General features: G+C 34.1%; 1 protein-coding gene, 1 non-coding gene and 1 pseudogene across 2 annotated transcripts; 1 reads left to right on the top strand and 2 right to left on the bottom strand.

Annotated features, from left to right (window-relative positions):
• Positions 1 to 3879: 3879 nt before the first annotated feature.
• Positions 3880 to 3951, bottom strand: TRNAD-GUC. The gene has a single exon. It is a non-coding gene; the product is annotated as a tRNA-Asp (tRNA).
• Positions 3952 to 4024: 73 nt separating this feature from the next.
• On the bottom strand, positions 4025 to 11718 carry LOC120142875 (annotated as a pseudogene).
• Positions 11719 to 12007: 289 nt separating this feature from the next.
• LOC120142874 (germin-like protein 9-3) lies at positions 12008 to 18207 on the top strand. Its single transcript, XM_039157353.1, has 2 exons — positions 12008 to 12113; positions 17528 to 18207. The coding sequence occupies exons 1-2, from the start codon at positions 12008 to 12010 to the stop codon at positions 18205 to 18207; spliced, it is 786 nt and encodes a 261-aa protein (XP_039013284.1).
• The last annotated feature ends 4011 nt before the right edge of the window (positions 18208 to 22218 follow it).

The following is a 22218-nucleotide window of genomic DNA, read 5'->3' as shown; positions in this document are numbered from 1 at the left end:
AAAGCTACTCAATTTAATTTCTCCACTTTGGAGAAATGAACACCTTCTAGCATTATCTTCATATCATTTATCCAAAGGTCTGTAACAACAAAACCTTTCTCAAATTTTACCCTTGAACTCGGGTGCTCTTAACCTTTTTAACTATTTCGATACATTCATTCTATGAGTTAACGAAGTATACAATTGAAAACACATCGGAATATCATTCAACATCATAAATCATTCTCTAATCTTATACATGCACTCCCTGAGGTGTTCGCTCTTCTCCCTGTCTGGCTAGGGCAGGTGAATTGCTATTGCCTTCAGGTTTATCGCCTTCCGCTTCACTTTGGAAGCTCTCATGTATTCATGTGCTCATATCATTTCATCTATCACATATCACGTGTGCATATGATCATACAATTCATATCATATAACATTTGTCATTTGCATATGTTCACATATCATCTATCATATCATATAAACATATATATCTCATAAATCATCCTCAGGTATTCACTTATCTTAAATAACATAACAATTTAACTCTATTAACAAGACAACACACTCCTTACCCTATCAGATAAAAAAATTTCCACTTTGTGTTGGCATGTATATTTTTTAAAACACTTTTGACTTTATTTTTAGCTTAGAATCAGCTAAACCGTAGCTCTGATACCATTAAATGTAACACCCCAACCCGTATCCAACTCGAATACGAGTCTGAGATGTCACATTGACTTTTTGGAATAATATTCTTGTAAGATAGCAAAACATTTGAACTTATAATAAGAAAATACAATAAAATACTATTAAATTATGCTTCATTATAAAAATTTGAAAAAAATACGTATTTGCAAACATTACTATACGATATGAACAGTACCGTGAACAATACCATGAACAGTGAAAAAATTCGAATATAAATTGTGTATTGATGCACTGCTACAGTAACTTCAGCAAAATACATATAAATTCATAAAAATCCAAGTTTTCGTTTATATAAAATTACCATGTACATATACACATTTAAAACATTACAAAACTCATTAAAACATATCAAATTCAAATATTTATTTATATGTCAACCACTATCCTTATTACAAAATACATACTATACATTTCTTTTTTTGATCTGATCATTGGAAAGGAGAAACTGACCTGTCTTGCATAACTTTTACCAACCTTCCTCTTCTCGGAACCTACGCGTGAAATAATCACACACTAAGTCGTTGACTTAGTGAGGCATATAAAACATATAATAGAAATCATAGAATATTTCATATAACAGAATGCATACTTGTACATATACCATCATTATCATAATCTCTATTTATCATATGATTTTGTACTTATCATTTTTGTATATCACATAATACACCTAACATCATGTAATTCCTATAATACATTTCATATCACCACAAACATATACATCTCATATATGGTATTTGTTATTGTCTCTTTATTAATCCATTTTCACATGTCCCTAATTCTTTTTATCATATAAGCATGTACTAAACATTTCTATACACATCATGGATCACATATATCCTTTGACAACATAACACACATAGTGTCATACCAATTAATTTATTTACTCTCTTTAAAGCTCTTGTATTAGCCCATGTATACTTTTGAGAACTTAAGGTATGTGAGTATATTGAAGTTGTGCACCACTATGTTGTCACCACAGCTCGTATAAATGTCCTGAAGGATCTATCCAGAGGTCATAAAAAACCTCGACAACTGTCCATAGGTCCCGAAGAACCTAGGTAAACTGTCAATATGTTCCTTAGAACATAGGTATACTGTCCATATATCTCGAAAGACATAGGTAATTCTGTCCATATGTTCCGTAGAACATAGGTAAACCCTCGACTCTTGGCATGCCAACTATACCCCTAGCTCTCATATCACATAACATGGGCATTATCATTTATAACATTTAATATCACTTGTTCTTTCTCTTCTGTCACATACCACATGTATGTGTAACCATATATTTCATATCATATCACATGTATCACGTATTGCATATTCATATGTCACATAGTTCATATCAATTTGCATGGAATCACGTAGGTTATTCCATATGGCTTATATCATTTCTCCTTTTTCATATACATATGTCATATCTTATTCACATATGTTCATATATACATCGCATAACACATAAAATAACATATAAACTTATACATAAATCATTTCCGTGTGATTCACATGTCACCTATCTCATTGCTTATATCTCTTAGGCACTTAATCACTTGTCTCTTAACTTCATATAGTCACATATCACTTATCACATGCTTTATATCTTATGATCATGTAATCATACCAAACATATTCACACATACATGTATTCACATAAATCACATATATAAATGCACTTACTCCATAGACATATGCATGGATTCATTTTATTGCTCTTATGATCACATATAATAACATATATCTATTTTCATGTACTCATGCACATATAAGAATTCCATCAATTATATAACATTTTAGGAGTCACTTCTTACCATAGTAACTCCGTCACTGGCTCATCACAAGCCAATGTATGTTCAATAACATACATACAATTAAATTGCACTCACCTTAGCCTTGCTTTGATTCGATCCTAATTCTTTGATTGTTCCAGAACTTGTTTAGGCTCAATATCTTTGCAAGCTTGGCTCTCTCTTTCTCTCGTACATGAAGAAGAAGAAGAAGATGAAGTGGAGAAAATATCTCCTCATCCTTATCCCCACATGCCTATATATCATTTTATTATCATTTTCAAGTCAAATGACCATTTTGCCCTTTAATTCTTTTAATAATTACTAATAACTTTCAGGAAATATCTCCACATAAATCATTGAACTATTCAACTATTATACTTTAATCACCAAATTCTAAAATTTTACAATTTGGTCACTAACTCGTAGTTTGGGATGTTACATAACAAAACTTTTTCATGTGACATTTTTTCATGGGTAGATTACATCATTTATCCTTAACTATTTTCTTACTCATATTTTGATCATTAAATTTAAAAAAAATTCAATTTAAATACTCAACTTTCAAATTGCTAAAATTTTATTCACTCTAATTTATATTATTAATAATATTTTTCGACATGATATTTTTTATATTTTATTAATATATAATTAAAATAAAAAATTTAAATTTGAAAGTTAGAGTGATTAAATTAGGAGTAATTTGAAAGTTAAATAATTAAATTAAAAAAGTTAAACTTCAATGACCGAAATAGGAGTGAGAAGATAATTAAGGAATGAATGATACAATTTACCCATAAAAAGTATCGAAATCGACCAAAACTGATAATTTAAATACTAAACGCATAATTTACCTAAAAATTTAATGTACATTCTTTGGATTAACATTTTAGTAGTTTTATGTTTTTAATTCATAATTATAATGTTATTGTAAGGGAATATGTTAAAATAAAATTTGATTTTATATTTAAATTTTATAATTGTTTAAACATTTTATTTAGATATTTACATACAAATATTTTGAGAGATTAATTTGTTTGATTTTAAAATTGAGAAAGACTTAAAAAAATGTTTAAACCAAAGTATTTAAAGTCAACTACATAATTTTAGCATTTTAAATAAAAAAATGTTAATTTTTAAATATACGAAGATTAAAATATTTTTATAATAAAAATTAAAAATGAACTTTTAGATGTAATATAAGGTATAAAACATATTTTTCTGTAATATAAAAATAAAATAAAATAAAATTTTAAATATAATGTAAAAACTTCTAAGTTAATCCTCAGTTCTAGTAGATGAGAATCTTTGAATGCGTAATTATATGTGTGTTTTCATTTTCGTAATCATATTTAAAGTTCTGTCCGCCGGTGAAATGAAAAGGAAAAAATATATATAAAAACGCCGTTGCCGGGGATCGAACCCGGGTCACCCGCGTGACAGGCGGGTATACTCACCACTATACTACAACGACTTCGATGCTCTCTATTGAAATTGTTTTAAATTTAACTATAATTTATATGTAACTTTTTTTGACCAGACAAATACTACTGATTAATATCGTAAACTTTTTCTATCATTCCAACGTAAGAATGAGGCTGTAAATGGAACTCGGGAATTAAGGGCATGAAAAGTGCTTGCTGAAGTAAAGCTCTCTGCACATTTTCAACAATCCATGAACAAAAACAATAACAAACAAAGACTTATTGATCCATACATACTGTCACCCATTCCCTCTATGCAGTAAAATGTTACAACATTACTTAGAAGCAAAGATATGCAGCATAGGACTACTACAATAGGAGCGGAGGTCGATTCAAATTCAGATTCAGATTCAATGCAGATTACGACATATAAGTTCTACAACGAAGCAAATCAAAATTGTTGTCTCAATGATCTTTTAACTAGTTCGATATCGATGAACAGTCTATGCTACAACAGACTAAGTTGGAATGAATTAAATACCATTTTACAACCAGTAGTCACGCTTGACCTCTTTAAAATTATACAAGCATACTCGACCTTGAAGCTTCTAAGACAGAGTTAAATATCAATGAAAATTGCACAGTTGCAAGAGGGTGGGAATAATAGACGTACTTCTTGTTGAAAGTAAACAAAACATGGGCGGTTAAATGGTCATGGGCGGCTAAATGGTCATATTTAGGTAGCCAACTTTTGTTGAATTTTTGGATGGTAAGACTATGCAATTAGTCATTGTACTTTAGGGTATTTACAAGATTAGTCCTTAGGTTTCAACTATAAATACCCTAGCTCATTTAGCTTCAAAACCATCCCAAAACATTCTAGCTTTCTTCCAATACTAGAGAGAATTTAGAGAGTTTCTTGAGAGTTGTTTTATTCTTTTTATCAAGAGAGAATTATCATTGTTTTCTCTTTGGTAGATCGAGAGAGGTTGTAATTCCTATTTTCTCATAGTGAAATTCTTCTACCGTTGCCCGTGGTTTTTACCCTATATTATTTAGGGGTTTTCCACGTAAATTTTGTGTCTTATTTATCTTAATTTTTATTTTCTCAAATTATCAGTTGCGATTTTTCTCTATCCGATAGCCATCTTCCGCAACAATTGGTATCAAAGCCAGATTAGAGTGTGTAATATCTGCTTATTGTCTTTGTGGTTGCCACCAAAAGGTGGATCCTCCAACATAAGAAAGTAAGAAGTTATTACCCATTCTTTGAAGGTTCCAGAGAACTATTCACGATAGTGAAATAGTGGGAGCTATCCGTAAAAGAAGCTATGATAATGAAATTTGATATTGAAAAATTCAATGGGAGAAATTTCTCCTTGTGGAAATTAAAGATGAAGGCCATCCTGAGGAAAGACGGTTGTCTAGCAGCTATCAGTGAAAGGCCGGTGGATTTCATAGATGACAACAAATTGATCGAAATGGACGGGAATGCTATGGCAAACTTTCATCTAGCATTAGCAGATGAAGTATTGTCAAGCATCGAGGAAAAGAAGACAGCTAAGGAGATATGGGATCATCTCACCAAACTGTACAAGGCCACATCGCTGCACAATAAAATTTTTCTTAAGAGGAAATTGTACACTCTCCGTATGCCAGAATCTATTTCAGTGACGGAGCACTTAAATACACTGAACACTTTATTTTCTCAGCTTACATCCTTAAGCTGCAAAATAGGAGAACAATAACGTGATGAACTTCTACTTCAAAGTCTACTGGATTCGTATAATCAACTCATCATCAACTTGACAAACAGTAATGTCACCAGTCTAGTCTTCGATGGCGTTGCAGCTGCTGTTCTCCAAGAAGAAAATCGGCACAAGAACAAGGAAGACAGACAAGTAAATCTGCAACAAGAAGAATCGTTAACAACGATGACAACAATGAGAGGGAGATCAACAGAACGTGGCCAAAGCAGCAGTCACAAACATGGTAGATCGAAGTCGAGAAGCAAGAAGAATTTAAAGTGCTACAACTGTGGAAAGAAGGGTCACTTGAAGAAGGATTATTGGAGTCTAAATAAAAACTCCAATCCACAAGGCAATACCGCAAACACTTCAGATGATGGAGACGCTCTATGCTGTGAAGCGTCAACCACCGTGGAAGGCAGAAAAAGATTTGCAGATATATGGCTCATTGATTCAGGAGCAACATATCACATGACCTCAAGAAGAGAATGGTTCCATCATTATGAACCTGTCTCAGGAGAATCTGTGTATAGTTGCAATGATCATGCTTTAGAGATCGTTGGCGTTAGAACCATCAAATTGAAGATTTATGATGGAACAATTAAAGTTGTTCGAGATGTGCAACACGTGAAAGGCCTGAAGAAAAATTTATTATCCTACGGATTGTTGGATAATAATGCAAGCAAGATTGAAACACGAAAAGGAATCATGAAGATGTTCCGTGGAGCGCTTGTGGTGCTGAAAGGTGAAAAGATAGCAGCAAACTTGTACATGCTGAAGGGAGAGACTTTGCTAGAAGCAGAAGCCTCTGTTGCCTCATGTAGTTCAGATTCTGCAATGTTATGGCATCAGAAACTTGGACACATGTCAGAACAAGGAATGAAAGTCCTTGTGGAGCAAAAACTACTTCCAGGCTTAACGAAGGTATCACTTACTTTGTGTGAGCATTGCATAACAAGTAAGCAGCACCGGTTGAAATTCAACACATCAAATTCTAGAGGCAAAAGTGTTCTAGAATTGGTTCACTCTGACGTATGGCAAGCACCAGTTACATCCCTAGGTGGAGCAAAATACTTTGTCTCATTTATTGATGACTACTCTAGGAGATGTTGGGTGTATCCTATCAAGAAGAAGTCAGACGTGTTTTCAACTTTAAAAAACTTCAAGGCGCAGGTGGAACTTGATTCTGGAAATAAGATTAAGTGTTTCAGAATAGATAATGGAGGAGAATACACAAGAGAAGAATTTGATGACTTTTACAGGAAATAAGGCATCAAAAGACAGTTCACAGTGGCGAACACTCCTCAACAAAATGGAGTGGCAGAGCGGATGAACAGAACCTTATTAGAAAGAACAAGAGCAATGTTGAGGGATGCATGCCTAGAAAAATCATTCTGGGCAGAAGCAGTCAATACTGCCTGTTATTTGGTGAATCGAGCTCTATCAACTGCAATAGAGATGAAGACACCAATGGAGATGTGGAATGGAAAACCAGCTGATTATTCAAACCTCCATATATTTGGAAGTATAGTGTACGTGATGTACAACTCCCAATAAATTTCAAAGTTGGATCCAAAATCCAGGAAATGCAAATTATTGGGGTATGCTGATGGAGTAAAGGGGTATCGCTTGTGGGATCCCACTGCCCGCAAAGTGATCATTAGTAGAGATGTTATCTTTGTAGAAGATAAACTACAAAGAAAAGAAGACGATGATAGCGCTGAAAAGTCAGAGACTACTCAGATACATGTGGAAAAAGAATTTGAAGAAGGAGATTCTTCTGAAGCAGAACCAGCACATGATGAACAAGAACCAGAGAGTTCTGAAGCTCCAACAACTCGTCAATCAGATCGTGTGAGAAGACGTCTCAATTGACACTCAGATTATGTTATAGAAGGTAATATTGCATATTGCCTTTTAACAGAGGACGGTGAGCCATCAACATACCAGGAGGTAATAAACAGCTCAGATGCTTCACTGTGGATGATGGCGATGCAAGAAGAAATCGAAGCCCTTCATAAAAAATAATACATGGGACCTTGTGTCACTACCACAAGGAAGGAAGCCAATTGGTAACAAATGGGTCTTCAAAATCAAGAGAAATGATGACAATCAAGTTGAGAGGTATCGTGCAAGACTGGTGGTCAAAGGATATGCTCAAAAAGAAGATATTGATTTCAATGAAATATTTTCTCATGTGGTTCGACTAACAACAGTTCGAGTAGTGTTGGCAATGTGTGCTACATTGGACTTACATCTAGAGCAGCTAGATGTTAAAACAGCTTTTCTTCATGGAAATCTTGAAGAAGAAATTTATATGCTCCAGCCTGAAGGTTTTGAAGAAAAAGAAAAGAAGAACTTGGTTTGCAGGTTGAACAAATCTCTGTATGGTCTAAAGCAGGCGCCGAGGTGTTGGTATAAGAGATTTGATTCTTTCATTATGTGCATTGGATACAACAGACTTAATGCAGACCCTTGTGCTTATTTCAAGAGGTCTGGTGATAACGATTTTGTTATTTTGCTGTTGTATGTGGATGACATGTTGGTTGCAGGACCCAACAAAGATCATATTGAAGAATTGAAGGCACAACTGGCTAGGAAATTTGAAATGAAGGACTTGGGATCAGCAAACAAGATTCTAGGGATGCAAATTCACCGAGACAGAAGTAATAGGAAGATTTGGCTTTCACAAAAGAATTATTTGAAGAAGATCTTCTCACGATTCAGCATGCAAGATTGTAAGCCAATTTCTACTCCTCTTCTTATTAACTTCAAATTATCCTCGAGTATGAGTCCTAGCAGTGAAAAAGAGAGGATGGAGATGTCTCGAGTACCGTATGCATCAGCAGTGGGAAGTTTAATGTTCGCTATGATATGCACAAGACCAGACATTGCACAAGCAGTGGGAGTGGTTAGTCAGTACATGGCGAATCCAGGAAAAGAGCATTGGAATACAGTAAAGTGGATCTTGAGATACATCAAAGGAACCTCAAATGTTGCATTATGTTACGGAGGATCAAACTTACTAATCAATGGGTATGTAGATTATGACTATGCAGGGGATTTAGATAAAAGAAAATCTACTACAGGATATGTGTTCAAATTTGCTGGTGGTGCTGTAAGCTGGGTTTCAAAATTGCAGTCAGTTGTGGCTACGTCCACAACAGAGACAGAATATGTAGCAACTACACAAGCTAGTAAAGAAGCAATTTGGTTGAAGATGCTATTGGAGGAGCTTGGGCACAATCAAGAGTATGTCTCTCTGTTTTGTGACAGTCAAAGCGCCTTGCATCTAGCAAGGAATCCAGCATTTCATTCAAGGATAAAGCACATACGAGTTCAGTACCATTTCATTCGTGAAAAGGTTGAAGAAGGGACAGTAGATATGCAGAAGATTCATACCAAAAATAACATAGCAGATTTCATGACGAAGGCGATCAACGCTGATAAATTTACCTGGTGTCGATCCTCTTGTGGCCTGACGGAAACATAAGCAACATGATGGTACAAGGTAGAAAGAATAGTGTGAAGATATGATTGTTCCAATCAAATCTTCAAGTGGGAGATTGTTGAAAGTAAACAAAACATGGGCGGTTAAATGGTCATGGGCGGCTAAATGGTCATATTTAGGTAGCCAACTTTTGTTGAATTTTTGGATGGTAAAACTATGAAATTAGTCATTGTACTTTAGGGTATTTACAAGATTAGTCCTTAGGTTTCAACTATAAATACCCTAGCTCATTTAACTTCAAAACCATCCCAAAACATTATAGCTTTCTTCCAATACTAGAGAGAATTTAGAGAGTTTCTTGATAGTTGTTTTCTCATTTTTATCAAGAGAGAATTATCATTGTTTTCTCTTTGATAGATCGAGAGAGGTTGTAATTCCTATTTTCTCATAGTGAAATTCTTCTACCGTTGCCCGTGGTTTTTACCCTATATTATTTAGGGGTTTTCCACGTAAATTTTGTGTATTCTTTATCTTAATTTTTTATTTTCTCAAATTATCAGTTGCGATTTTGCTCTATCCGATAGTCGTCTTCTGCAACACTTCTCCCAAAGGGGCTTGTATTTCTCTATCCCGATTTTCAACCACGGCTTTGAATTTCCGTTGAAGTGTAAAACGACCCCTTTCTCTATCAACAGGGGATTGACGTTTGTATAGCCTAGCCCCAGTCCATGCCACGACAAGTCCAATGCTTCTGTCAGTCCATAGAATGTCGGCAGTCCTGGTGGCAGTGTCCCGAGTTTCCACAACGTCCGGTCCACATTCCATTCTTTCCAATAGTGATAGATGCCATTCACATTCCTCTTCCTCCACTCAACCAAATCGAAATTGTCCATCCCAAATTGCCAACCACATGCATCGGGGTCGAAATGTGCCCTTATAAGAGGGTGAGAGTAATTCAAGTACTTGTGATATCTATGAAATGTCTCCATGCATGTCTCAACTGCTCCATTATCATTGCCATTCAAATCAATGGAAAACAGACCAGACAGATCCTTCTGAACCACAATGTCATCATCAAGAAATACCACCTTCTTTAGTGCCGGATAAACTTCAGGAATATAAAACCTCAAATGATTAAGCATAGACAGGTACTTGGGATTTCTGAACTTGATCGGAGTCCGGCCATCGTCATTATGGCCAGAAAAATAATAACCGAGTCTCTGAATCTTGCAGTTGCTTTAGAACCGGAACATGAGAAGCATTCAACCACTTGAAGTCCTCTAGCTTCTGACCCTCAACAGTCACTCTCCGAAAAGTGTTCAAGGTGAACCAGGCCTTCATCCCGGCATAGTTTATTTCATCAGTTACAAGATGAAAGACAATCTTCTCCGGGTTTTGGAATTTAAAGCTGTCGAGTTAACCACCACGGAACTTGCAAGAATGTTATCAGAGAAGATACAGAAATGATACAAATCGTTGTCTTTAAATTTCGCATCCAATTGCCTTTTTTCCCTGAGTTTCCTTTGTAATTTTGGGTTTCCAAACCATTCCTTAGTCAACCTAACACCGAGACAGTACAGACTTTTGGGTACTTCTTCAGCGGCTATTTGTCCATACTTCGAACTTTTATCGCTTGCTGAACTCACCTGTTCTTCAAGAGTTTGGATTTTGGCTCTCAATCTCATGAGCATTGATGCATTGTCATAGTGGAGTTGTTGGGCTTGGAAGAGCAGAAGCGCCATGTTACGAATTGCAATCTCCGATTCTCCAACAGTCAATGGTGTTCGCCTAGTTGCAGCACTTGAAAGAAGGGCCTGTGAATTACGGATCTGAGCACTTAATTCCCAAGCAAATTGGAGATTGTTGCTTTCTTTTGCTATGATTAACATTTCATCGGTGATCAAGCCTTCTGTAATTCTGTCATGCCGATTAGGTTTCTGCAAATACGGAACACAAACACGTCAATTCGAGAACTACACAGAGATAAAAGATTAACAGTTAATGGTTGGATAGAGGGGAACAAAAGAGAACTTCTTCTTTTCAGCCCTATGACGATGAATGGACGTAGTGCCACTCAAGAACAGAAGCATCCTAACAGTTGTATCTAGTCATATGATAAATTTCCATTCAGAATGTATGCCAAATTGCTGCAACTATTCCGTGTCTTAAAACCACTTCATTAATTTCTTCTAATAAGTTCAAGCATCGTAATGCTTACATTGTTTTTTCTACAGGATAAGACCTATCTCAAAATTATTGCTTTACATCAACATGGATTCCGTAGTTCTACTTCCATAAAATACCATGCTTCTTGAATGTAATATACACTCCCGGTCTCATGGTGACCCATATAGTACAAGGCAAATGAAAGCATAACAGAAAGCACAGCTTTGTGATCGGTTATCCAATTTTTCTCTTTCTCCGATTAAATATCAATTCAATTCCCTAAATGTTATGACGTACGGTATGGTTCTTAAGTACCTATTTCTCCTATTTCTATCCTATGGCTTCAAAAGATACCTAAAGCTACCAACCTTTACAGGATCAGTAATACTTTTCATACAGAAGTATGATCTTGAATATGCCGACTTAGCATCTACAAAAGGAGATAAGACCATTTTGATGGCGTAGAAGAGAAGTAACACGTGCACCAGGGAAATTTACCGCAGGATCCTACGCTGCTGGGAGTGCAGTGCCCTCAACCGAGGGTACTTTATAGATGAAATTGTTCCAGCTAGAGGAAAGGGACTTCATTCATCGTAGGGAAAGGTACGTCATTCATCAACGAAACGAGTACTTAATTCAACGAGGCCTAATTCTATGAGTAAAACCCCTGTGAGACTATATTGATGGGGGAATCCCCGTGAACTGTTCAAGAGCTATACCAGAGTCATCGGAAACGAATCAATGGGTTCAGTCTTCCTCAGAGCTTCTCGATTCATGCTTAGATCACCCAAGGAAAGTGGATCGCGGTTTGAAAGCTCAAGCGACAGGGAAAGCGAAGGCATAGAAGGTAGACACCAACTTACGAGGAAGTTATTAAATAAAAAGTAACCGAAAATGTGGAGGGAGGTTGTCAAGTCGAATGCGAGTGGTTCTGATATGGTAGTTTTTCAACAGACTCATTTTGGAACTGGATCCATGAGATCCGTTGGATATGGATATGGATCTTGATTTTCTAAACCTATAGATTCGGAGCGGGTATGGATTCAATATGTGAAAATGGGTTTGGATCTGGGTGTAACTGGATCCGATCCAAATCCGACTCGTTGTCATCCTTAATGATCACTTTATTATTCATATGTTCAAAACTCATATTTTTTATTAAAAAATTAGAGGTTGTATGAGCTAGATGTAAACCTGTTGATTGAGATATGATAAAATATAGTCCTAGAATCGTTTAAGTTATATTTTGTGAAACGACTCTCCGTTTACATTATGACATCGGACTAGTGTTGAAATATTATAAATATAGCACCCCCAACCCGTACCCGACCCGGATACGAGTCCGAGATGTCACATTGACTTTTTAAAATAATATTCTTACAAAATAACATAACATTTGGACTTATATTAAGAAAATACAATAATATACTGTTAAATTATGTTTCGTTGTAACAAATTTAAGGCAAAAATATTTTTTTATGAATTATATTGTACTGTATGAATAGTATCAATAATGTGCAAATAGTACCGATACTGTGCGAACAGTAATGAACAATACCGATGCATAAAAATTTCCAGAATGCTACATGGGTATCAATACCCTGCTACAGTGTACCGATACATTGCTATAGTAATTCTAGCCAATATATATAAAACTCATAAAAATTTAACCTTTTATCACTATAAAGTTATTATTTACATATATACGTTTAAAACATTACAAAACTCAATCATATGATTTTACAAAACGATTAGAACATATCGGATTCAAACATTTATTTACATGCCAACCACAATTAGTATTACAAAATACAGACTATTCATTTCTTTTCTGATATGATATTTGGAAATGAGAAACTAACATGTCTTGCATAACTTTTATCAATCTTCCTCTTCTCGAAACCTACGTGTGAAACAATCACATGCTAAATCATTGACTTAGTGAGACATAAATAAAATTATGATATAGCTGTAATTTCTACAATGCATGAACACTTAATACTACCATATCATACCAAAGCATATATTCTTCCCTGTAACATATACACACATGCACATATCATGTAACATAACATCATACGTATATACATACTTAATCACATTATTAACATGCTTATCATTTATGCACGATATATATCACAGATACCATTTCACGAAGGAACACATATAATATCATATCAAGTTCTTTATTATCTTTAAAGCCCATGTATACTGTTGAGAACTTAAGGTATGTGAGTACATAGAGGTTGTGCACTATGCTATCACCACATCTCGTATAAATGTCCCGATAGACCAGTCCATATATTCCGAAGAACATAGGTAAACAATCCATATGTCCCAAAGAACATAGGTAAACAGTCCATATGCCCCGAAGAACATAGGTAAATAGTCCATATGTCTCGAAAGACATAGGTAACCCTCGACTCTTGGCATGCCAACTATACCCCTAGCTCTCATATAACATAACATGGGCACTATCATTATGATTCATATCATTGCACTTATGATCACATATTTCTTCTTTTCTGTCACATACCACATGTATGTGTAACCATCAATCTCATATCATATAACATGTATCGCATATTGTATATTCATGTAGATCATGTTACATTCTCATATGGTCACATAGATCATATCACATAGCTGATATCTTGTTCTCATATCTTCACATAAATCTTATATAATATTCTCATGTAATCACATATGTCATTTATACCAGTTCACATGAGTTATCACTCAAACATGTATTCACATAAATCATGTAACATATACAATAACAAATAACACATATACTCATATTCAATTACTCATGCACACATAAGAATCACATAACATTTTAGAAGTTACTTCTTATCATAGTAACTCTATCATTGGCTTATCGCAAGCCAATGCTTGATTAATATCATAAGTACAAATTAAATTGCACTCAACTTGACCTCACTTAATTCCCAATCCACCTTTATGATTATAATCTCTTTGGATCAATCCTAACTTGACAGTTGTTCCGGAACTTGCTCACACTCAATGTCTAAATAACTATACAATTTAAAGTAATTATTAGATATCTACACCTTGTAAATTTTATGCTAATAACTTAAACAAATTTAATAGACCCATATTCACTTTTTCCTTTAGGTGGTATCGATACACTCTTTAAGGTATCGATACCTTTATTACATTTTGGGATTTTTCGTTCAAGAGGGTATCAGTACACATACATAGGGTACCAATATACTTTGCCCAAAATAGGCTTTTTCACCCGAAAATTCTTCATTTTCAGCTTAAATTCTTCATGTTTCATTTCCCTTTCTATTCTTAACTCAAGTATATATACTTAAACTAATTTCTACTCATTCAATACATCCATAACCTCAAAATTCCATCTTTCATATGGAAATCCATAATCATACCAAATTTTCAAGATTCTCTAAATCCAATTCTATCACTTCATATCTCTTAATTAAGTTGATGACAAGTCAAATTTAGTTTCAAATTCAACTTATTAACTCTTTTCCAAAAAATCACTTAAAAACCCATTTGCTTTAATCTTTTATAACTTCTTAATCTTTTGATTTTAAGACAACTTAAGCTTTCCTTAAGCTTAAGTATTACCTAAGGATCAAAACCCAAACTTAAAATCAACAAACAATCAAGTAATCAGAAAACTCACCTTTGCTCCCTTGGGTTCACGGTGGAGAAGAAGAAAGCAAGAAGAAGAAGAGAGTTTTCCAGATAACTCCCCCTATGTGTTTCTCTTCTATTAAAGGAAAAAATATCTTTCATAACAAATGGCCAATTTGCCCTTTACTTCATTTAATAATTACTAACAATAATTCATAAACTATTTTCAAATAAGTCATTGAACTATTCAACTATTCCACTTTAATTACCAAATTCTAAATTTTTACAATTTAGTCACTAACCCGTAGTTTGGGATGTTACAATGAAAGTATATTAATCATTTGCATAACTTACCTTAGCTTAATAAAAAAACACTCAAGTGAAACTATAATTTTTTACTGAAACATTAGTGATCATTGTAGTTTACCTATTCATTTAAATAAGAGAAATAGTTATTTGATACATAAATTATATCTTATTTTTTCAATATGATTTATATAATTTTTATTCTCAATTTCATAAATGTGACTTTTTTAATAAATAAATAAATAAATGTGATTTCATTTCATTACTAATTTTATTTATTGTCAAACTCATCTAAGTGATTTTTTTGAAAAGCGAACTCAATAAAAACCCCTTTTAAAGCATACAACGGAAAAAAAGTACCCACGAAATGTATTAACCAGGATCAATGTCGCATGTTGCAGTAGAGACAATAATTTCAGGGACAAACCGAGTCAAAGAACAACACAGTGCCCATGAGGTTAACTCATGGGCCACCTGGTTACAAATAGGCAAAATAAAAATAACTGAAAAAAGATGCATTGTTCTGCAAAATGGATCAAGCTTCACCCAAAAGAAATCCTAGGGTGAAAAAAATATGCCACATCATAAGACAGCTTATTAGCCCCCATTGCGAAATCGGTCTCAAATATAATTTGGTGCCAATTGTTCTCTTGAGCAAACTGTAAACCATAGTCCTAACATGGATCTCTGCAAAACTTGCTTAAGTACAAATGGATGGTGATAAAGTCATACTTCACAACGGTAACTTAGCGGAATCCCGGGCTATAACACCAATGGTTGCCAACCTTCGCTAAGGGTCGAATGCCCCATCAACGTTAATTTTGACATAACCTGGAGAGGGGGGAAGCCATCGATCACTGAATCCTTGCATCAAGTGCACTGGGCTGGGAGACACGCAAAACATTCACCTATTGCTTGCTTCTTGGCCGCTAAGAACTCCCTGTGCAACGTCCGAGCATTAAGAACTAGGACCCATGGAGGTTGAGTTTTGTCGCCATGGATCTTTGTATTATGGCCATTTCAGATATTCCAAAGGAGAATTATGAACCCTGTAAAACCTTCCATATCAAGTGCAGATATCACAGCTTCCAACCAGAGTAAAGGAGTAGCAGTTTAACTAGATAGGACCGTACCTTGAAAGCCAACCAACACAAGCGATAATTGAGCAATCATCAAGTGATTTTAGTGGTATAAAAGAGTGTTATTTTCCTTAAAGGTTTTGAGTTGAAGCTTACTGAGTTGACACCCCAAAAGTTTTTAAAATTTCTTTTTTTTCACATAAATTATATATATATAATAGAAGAAAAATGAAACTACTTTTAAAAAGATTGACACCCTTAAAAAAAGAAATTGATCCCATCTTTAAAAAATATTCAACAAAAAAGAAAATTAAAACTCAATTTTCCCGCTTAAAAAGAAAATCTTCACATACCTTTTAAATTTGACATCTCAAAATAAAGTTTTTTTAGCTCCACCCGTGGTTTGAGTTGTGTGTATGTAGAATTTATGTTCATCGTCAATAGATTAAGACATTTCTAAATAGATATTGTCCCTTATAATTATCGAACCTGTTAAAAAAAAGGCTTATATTCAACGTCGTCACTAATGTTATGCTATCTGCTTCGCAAATTATGACTGTTGCAATTGAGGCGTTAAAAGATTAACTTTATCCAAGTTTATATGAACCTTGTACCAGGAAAACCATGTCTATAAGAGAAGCCTTATCATGACTAAAGTGTTGGATATATAATTGGATCAATATTGATTCCGATTGTCTTGAAATAATTAATATACCAAACAATGATTATGATTTAATTTCTGAGTTCAATTCATTGGTTAATGATTGTTTAAAGTTGAAATCGATGTTTCACATGTGTCCTTATAATAAACTTATCCAATGATAAATAAAACAACTCATATGTGTCCTTATCATATATATTTTTTAATAGTTTGGAGTAATCGTAAAATAATTGTTTGAATCCGATACTTTTGAAAAGAATAATATTTTTTTAACCATGGAATTGTGTTTAACAGTTCTTACTGTAAATTTCTTAATCGCCGTGGATGGGAATGAAATCCGGTGTAAATGGTAAACCTTCGACTGTTAGCTTGATCCAAAAAAACAAGCAAAATGCGACAACTAAACTGTTGGAAATGTCGCCAATAAATCATCTTTTTCCTCGAGTACTGCTATGGATATATTAACCCCCTAAATTCCAACCTCATACAACCCGCAATCAAGCACAAGATACTTGGTAATCTTCACCTGCTGCAACCCCAAAGTCGACTTGCAAACAAAGCAAAAACCTTCGTCAAACCCTATATATTCAGCACCATCTTTCAAACTCGAATCATCCCATCCTCCACATCAAACAATTCCCCAGTTTTCAAGCATGGCTTTGAACGTTTTCATTTCCCTTCTGTTTTCTTCACTTCCCATACTCCAAATCGCCCTAGCCGGTGATCCTGATATTCTCACTGATTTTATAGTACCTGAAAACCAGAACACAGTTGATGGAAACTTCTTCACCTACACAGGGATGCGAGTCATTGTAAACGAAACCAGCTTCCCTGCGAATTTCACAGTGCTGAAAGCTACCATGGAGGAGTTCCCTGCTCTAAATGGCCAGAGTGTCTCCTATGCTCTTCTTCAATTCCCTGCAAGCTCCGTTAATCCGCCCCACACTCATCCTCGTTCCGCCGAGCTGCTTTTCCTCGCCGATGGGAACCTCGAAGTCGGTTTCGTCGACACGACGAACAAGCTTTTCACTCAGAGTTTACAATCGGGCGACATGTTTATCTTCCCGAAAGGATTGGTACACTATCAGTACAATGCCGATACTAACCATCCGGCTATTGCGATTTCTGCGTTCGGAAGTGCAAATGCAGGAACTGTGTCGATTCCGAAAACGCTTTTCGCCACCGACATCGATGATGACATATTGGCTAAATCATTCAAGACTGATGTTTCTACCATTCAAGCTCTCAAAGCTGGTCTTGCATCCAGGTAGAGGTAATTTTTAAGGAGAAAGCTATGATTTTTCTTCTTCTTCTTTTTTTTTGGCTTCTTTGTTGTGATTTTGCATTGAAGCAGTTTACCATCTTGATCTCTTGATTGGAGGATTATGGTTTCCGTTTTGAATTAAATTGGACGTCTCCTGTATTTTGTGTAATAAAATCTGTGACAAATAATATTGAAGCTGCAAATCCTCCATTCTTATTTCACATTTTGATTATGAGAAACCTATCATATAATTATAACAAGGGTAAACTATGCATTTAGTACCTAAACCATCAGTTTTTGTCCATTTTAGTACCTAAACTTTCAATTTTTTTAAAACTATACATAATGTTTAGTTTTGTTTCATAGTACCCCTTTAAAAACTTAACGGTAAGTTTTGAAAAAATTTGAAAGTTCAGATACTAAAACATACCAAAGTTGATAGTTTAAGTACTAAACGCAAGTTTTTAACGACGGAATACTAAATAAAATAAAAACTATCGTTATGTATGATTTTGAAAAAATTAAAAATTTAGGTATTAAAATGGATCAAAACTGAAATTTAGGTACTAAATGCGTAGTTTACCCTTAAAACAATAGAAATGAACGTAAGATTTTACGTTGATTAGCAGAAGAATTATAAAATTTTAAGAGATAAACGTAAAAAAATTTAGAGATTGTCGTAAAGTATTTTTTGACGAACGAATAAGTTTTTGATGAAATCCTCGAATTTACGACTTATTTGGAAAAATTGAATTTTTGTGTTTAGTTCGACTAAATTGATTTGGAGTAGCCATCAACCTTTGTGTTAGGTAGGTTAAACACCTAAAAATGTCTTTTAAACAATTTTAAGAAAAATCATTTTTAAGGCAAAAAACTGGTCTGCACTTGTCAAAGATTCATTTTAGGTTCGAGAGTCGATTACGCATGGGGAAGGGTTAGCACCCCACAACGCCCAAAAATTGGTACCTAATCGTTTGTATGTTGTCGTGGTGGAAATTAAAAAACCGAATCAATATTTAAAGTGTGATCCTTTTATTGAATATTAATTAACATTTTTTGAATTAATTATTAGGGAACATTCCTTAATTTAAAAAGAAATCACAAGATTTACACATCATCCAATGAAAATGCTATCTCATCTATTTCTTCTTTATACAAGAAATGTACCCCTCCTCAAAGTTATAAATAAGCGCAAATCGAATGTAAATTGAATATTAGTAATATCATAAAATAACTTACTATTTTTAGAAACATGCATTGCATCATTTGAATTAAAATAAAAATGAATTAATTATCATTTTATAAAAATAAACTCGACTTATTTTAAGTTCATTTTTCGTTCGAATATTGTATCAAATCGAACCACTTCGATCCAACAATGCTTTTCACGCATATTCTACGATGAAATGTTATTGAAAATATTCAAATAAAATATTAAAATATATTGTCTAGTGGAAATTTTATAAATTAATATAAAATAAATGAGATAAGATAAAATATAGTACTATCACATATATACAAGGTTGAGAATATTAGATAAATATATACATATATATCTAAAACATGATATATATATATATATATATATATAGATATAAACAACACTAACAAATATAAAATGTCCATGCATGGTAAATATGAAAGGAAACAAAACCTACCTATGCAAGAATTAAATTATAGGGACTGAAATAAAATACAATCAATTCGAAAATAATAAAAAAAATCAATAAGTGATTTAATCAAAATAAAATGAAACAATATCAAATTCGAATATAAAAACAAACATGAGATCCTAATGCAATAAATGATAAAATCAGTAGCTAAATCAACAAAATGCAAAAAGTCACCAAAATACATAAAATAGAAGAACAATAGCCAAATCAAAACTAAACAGTAACCAAAATGCATAAATTGAAAGTATCTCATCAAATTCAAAAATAAATAAAGATAATAGAACTAATTAGTGACTAAAATGTAATAACATAAAATTCAGTGATCAATTTCAAACAAATGAAAAAATAAAACAGTGACTAAATTTAAATAAAATGAAAGCAGAGTATCGAAATCAATGAAATTGAAAAGAGCGCACTTGATGACTAAAATGCAAAAACTTGGCAAAGCTTGGGGAACTAAAACAAGATTTATCATTTTTTTAAAACCTTAATAATCACCTAACAAAATAAGAATGGGAAAAAGGCACAACAGGACGTGCAAATTTGAAATAAAACCAAAATGGCCTAAACCAGTGACCAAGATACAAATACATTCCTAAATTAGAGGAGCCTAAGAGTAATTTTCCCAAAACTTAAAAAATCTAAATATACAAAAAAACTAAAAATCTAAATATAAAAACTAAACCCACGCCCCTCGCCCTCCCCCTCCCCCTTCTTTATCTACTATCTTCTCTTCACCAAATGCGGCCGAAAAGGCCAAACTCCAAACCCCCATCACCGACCAACGCCTTGGTGGCCAAACTAACCTCTGATCTAGGTCGAACCACGACCTTAAGGACACAAGGCTAAATTTCCTCCTCTCTTATCTAAACTCCTCGGCCGAAACCCCCTAAAACAGCTATGAGTCGGCGATAAGCGCTCCCCGACCACAACCGATGACTCTAGCTCGACCAACGACCAACCTTGAGACCGGTGACCACACAACAAAGGTAAAAGCTACTGTCTCACACATTCAATTCGGAAAAAAAAAAAACGAAAAGGAAGAAAGAAAGAAAAAAATGTAAAAGATGAGACAAAAATGGCTCACTGCTTCGTATTTCCTTTGATTTAAAAAAAATACCCTCTTTGTTGTATTCATTTTTTGAAGTAAATCATCGGGGGGAGCCCCTCTGTTACACGTTCTTTCCTTGGGTTTTATAATAACCCTTTTACATTTGTAAAAATAAATAAAAACTATTGCTGACGTTGTTTGCTGCCGTGGTTGTTGATGAAGTGAGGCTGCTGGAAGAGGTGGCATAGAGTGTTGGAGATGGCTGTAATGATTTTGTCCTCGAGTTTGGAAAAAAATTTAATGTCTATAGCTGTCTTCATTGTCCATTGTCGTATGACGATAATGAGACAAAGAATAAAGACACTATTTTTGTCCTGCCATGAAATCCAACTCACTTTTGGAAGTTGAATTCATCGTCTCAGGATGAAATGGTTGAACATGATATTATTCATTCGTGTTGAGGACGTCTTGGTCATATCTTAATAGTTTATTCTCTCGAGAAAACTAAAAATGACATTGTTCCTTCACTTTGATGACATATGGTCATACTTTGACGGTTTGATTCGACATGGTTCTTTTTTAGTGAGGAAAACTAGTCGTTCTTGAAGGATTGTGAATCTGAGACAATGTTGTTTTTTCTTGCTGAGAAAGTCTAATTGTCTGAAGATAGTTTGACTTTGAAAAAGACATTTCTCCTTCATGTTGAGGAGAGCTAATCGTTGCTTTGTGTCAAATCTAATGATGACATTGCTTATTCTCGTTGAGGAGATCTAGTCATAGTTGTCAATGATTGACTTGAAATGAAAACTTCTTCTTCAACATGGATGTGTGAAATGAAATTCTCTGCTAACTTTTCGAATTCCTATAAAATATTTGACATTTAAGTGAAACAAATGAGTGGAAATAAATTTGTTTCAAGAGAAACTATTTTAGATGAGATAATTTTTTTTTCTGAGTGAAACAATTTCAAAATTTTCGTTTTAAGGGAAAACTATCTCAAGCAAGACGAAATTTGTTTTTAGGAAAACTATATAAAGTGAGATCAATTTTGTTTAAAGTGAAACAATTTTAAAATTTGGCTTCAAAGAAAACTGTTTCAAGTGAGATGAAACTTTATTTCAAGAGAAACAATCTTAAAAGTTTATGTTTTAAGAGAAATTATCTCAAGCGAGACAAAACTTTGTCATGCTTATGCCAAAAGTCGCCACAGAAAGAATACTGTTGTTCGCTTAAATATCCAAGTGAGGAGTGGTGTTTTGATCAATTGCTATTACGCGAGGGAACGGTTGAATTT

This window comes from Hibiscus syriacus, unplaced genomic scaffold, assembly GCF_006381635.1.
Source record: "Hibiscus syriacus cultivar Baekdansim isolate YM2019G1 unplaced genomic scaffold, ASM638163v2 tig00110831_pilon, whole genome shotgun sequence".
Classification (NCBI taxonomy): Eukaryota; Viridiplantae; Streptophyta; class Magnoliopsida; order Malvales; family Malvaceae; genus Hibiscus; species Hibiscus syriacus.
Note: the sequence above shows the minus strand (reverse complement) of the source record. Positions and strands in the feature narration are given on the sequence as shown.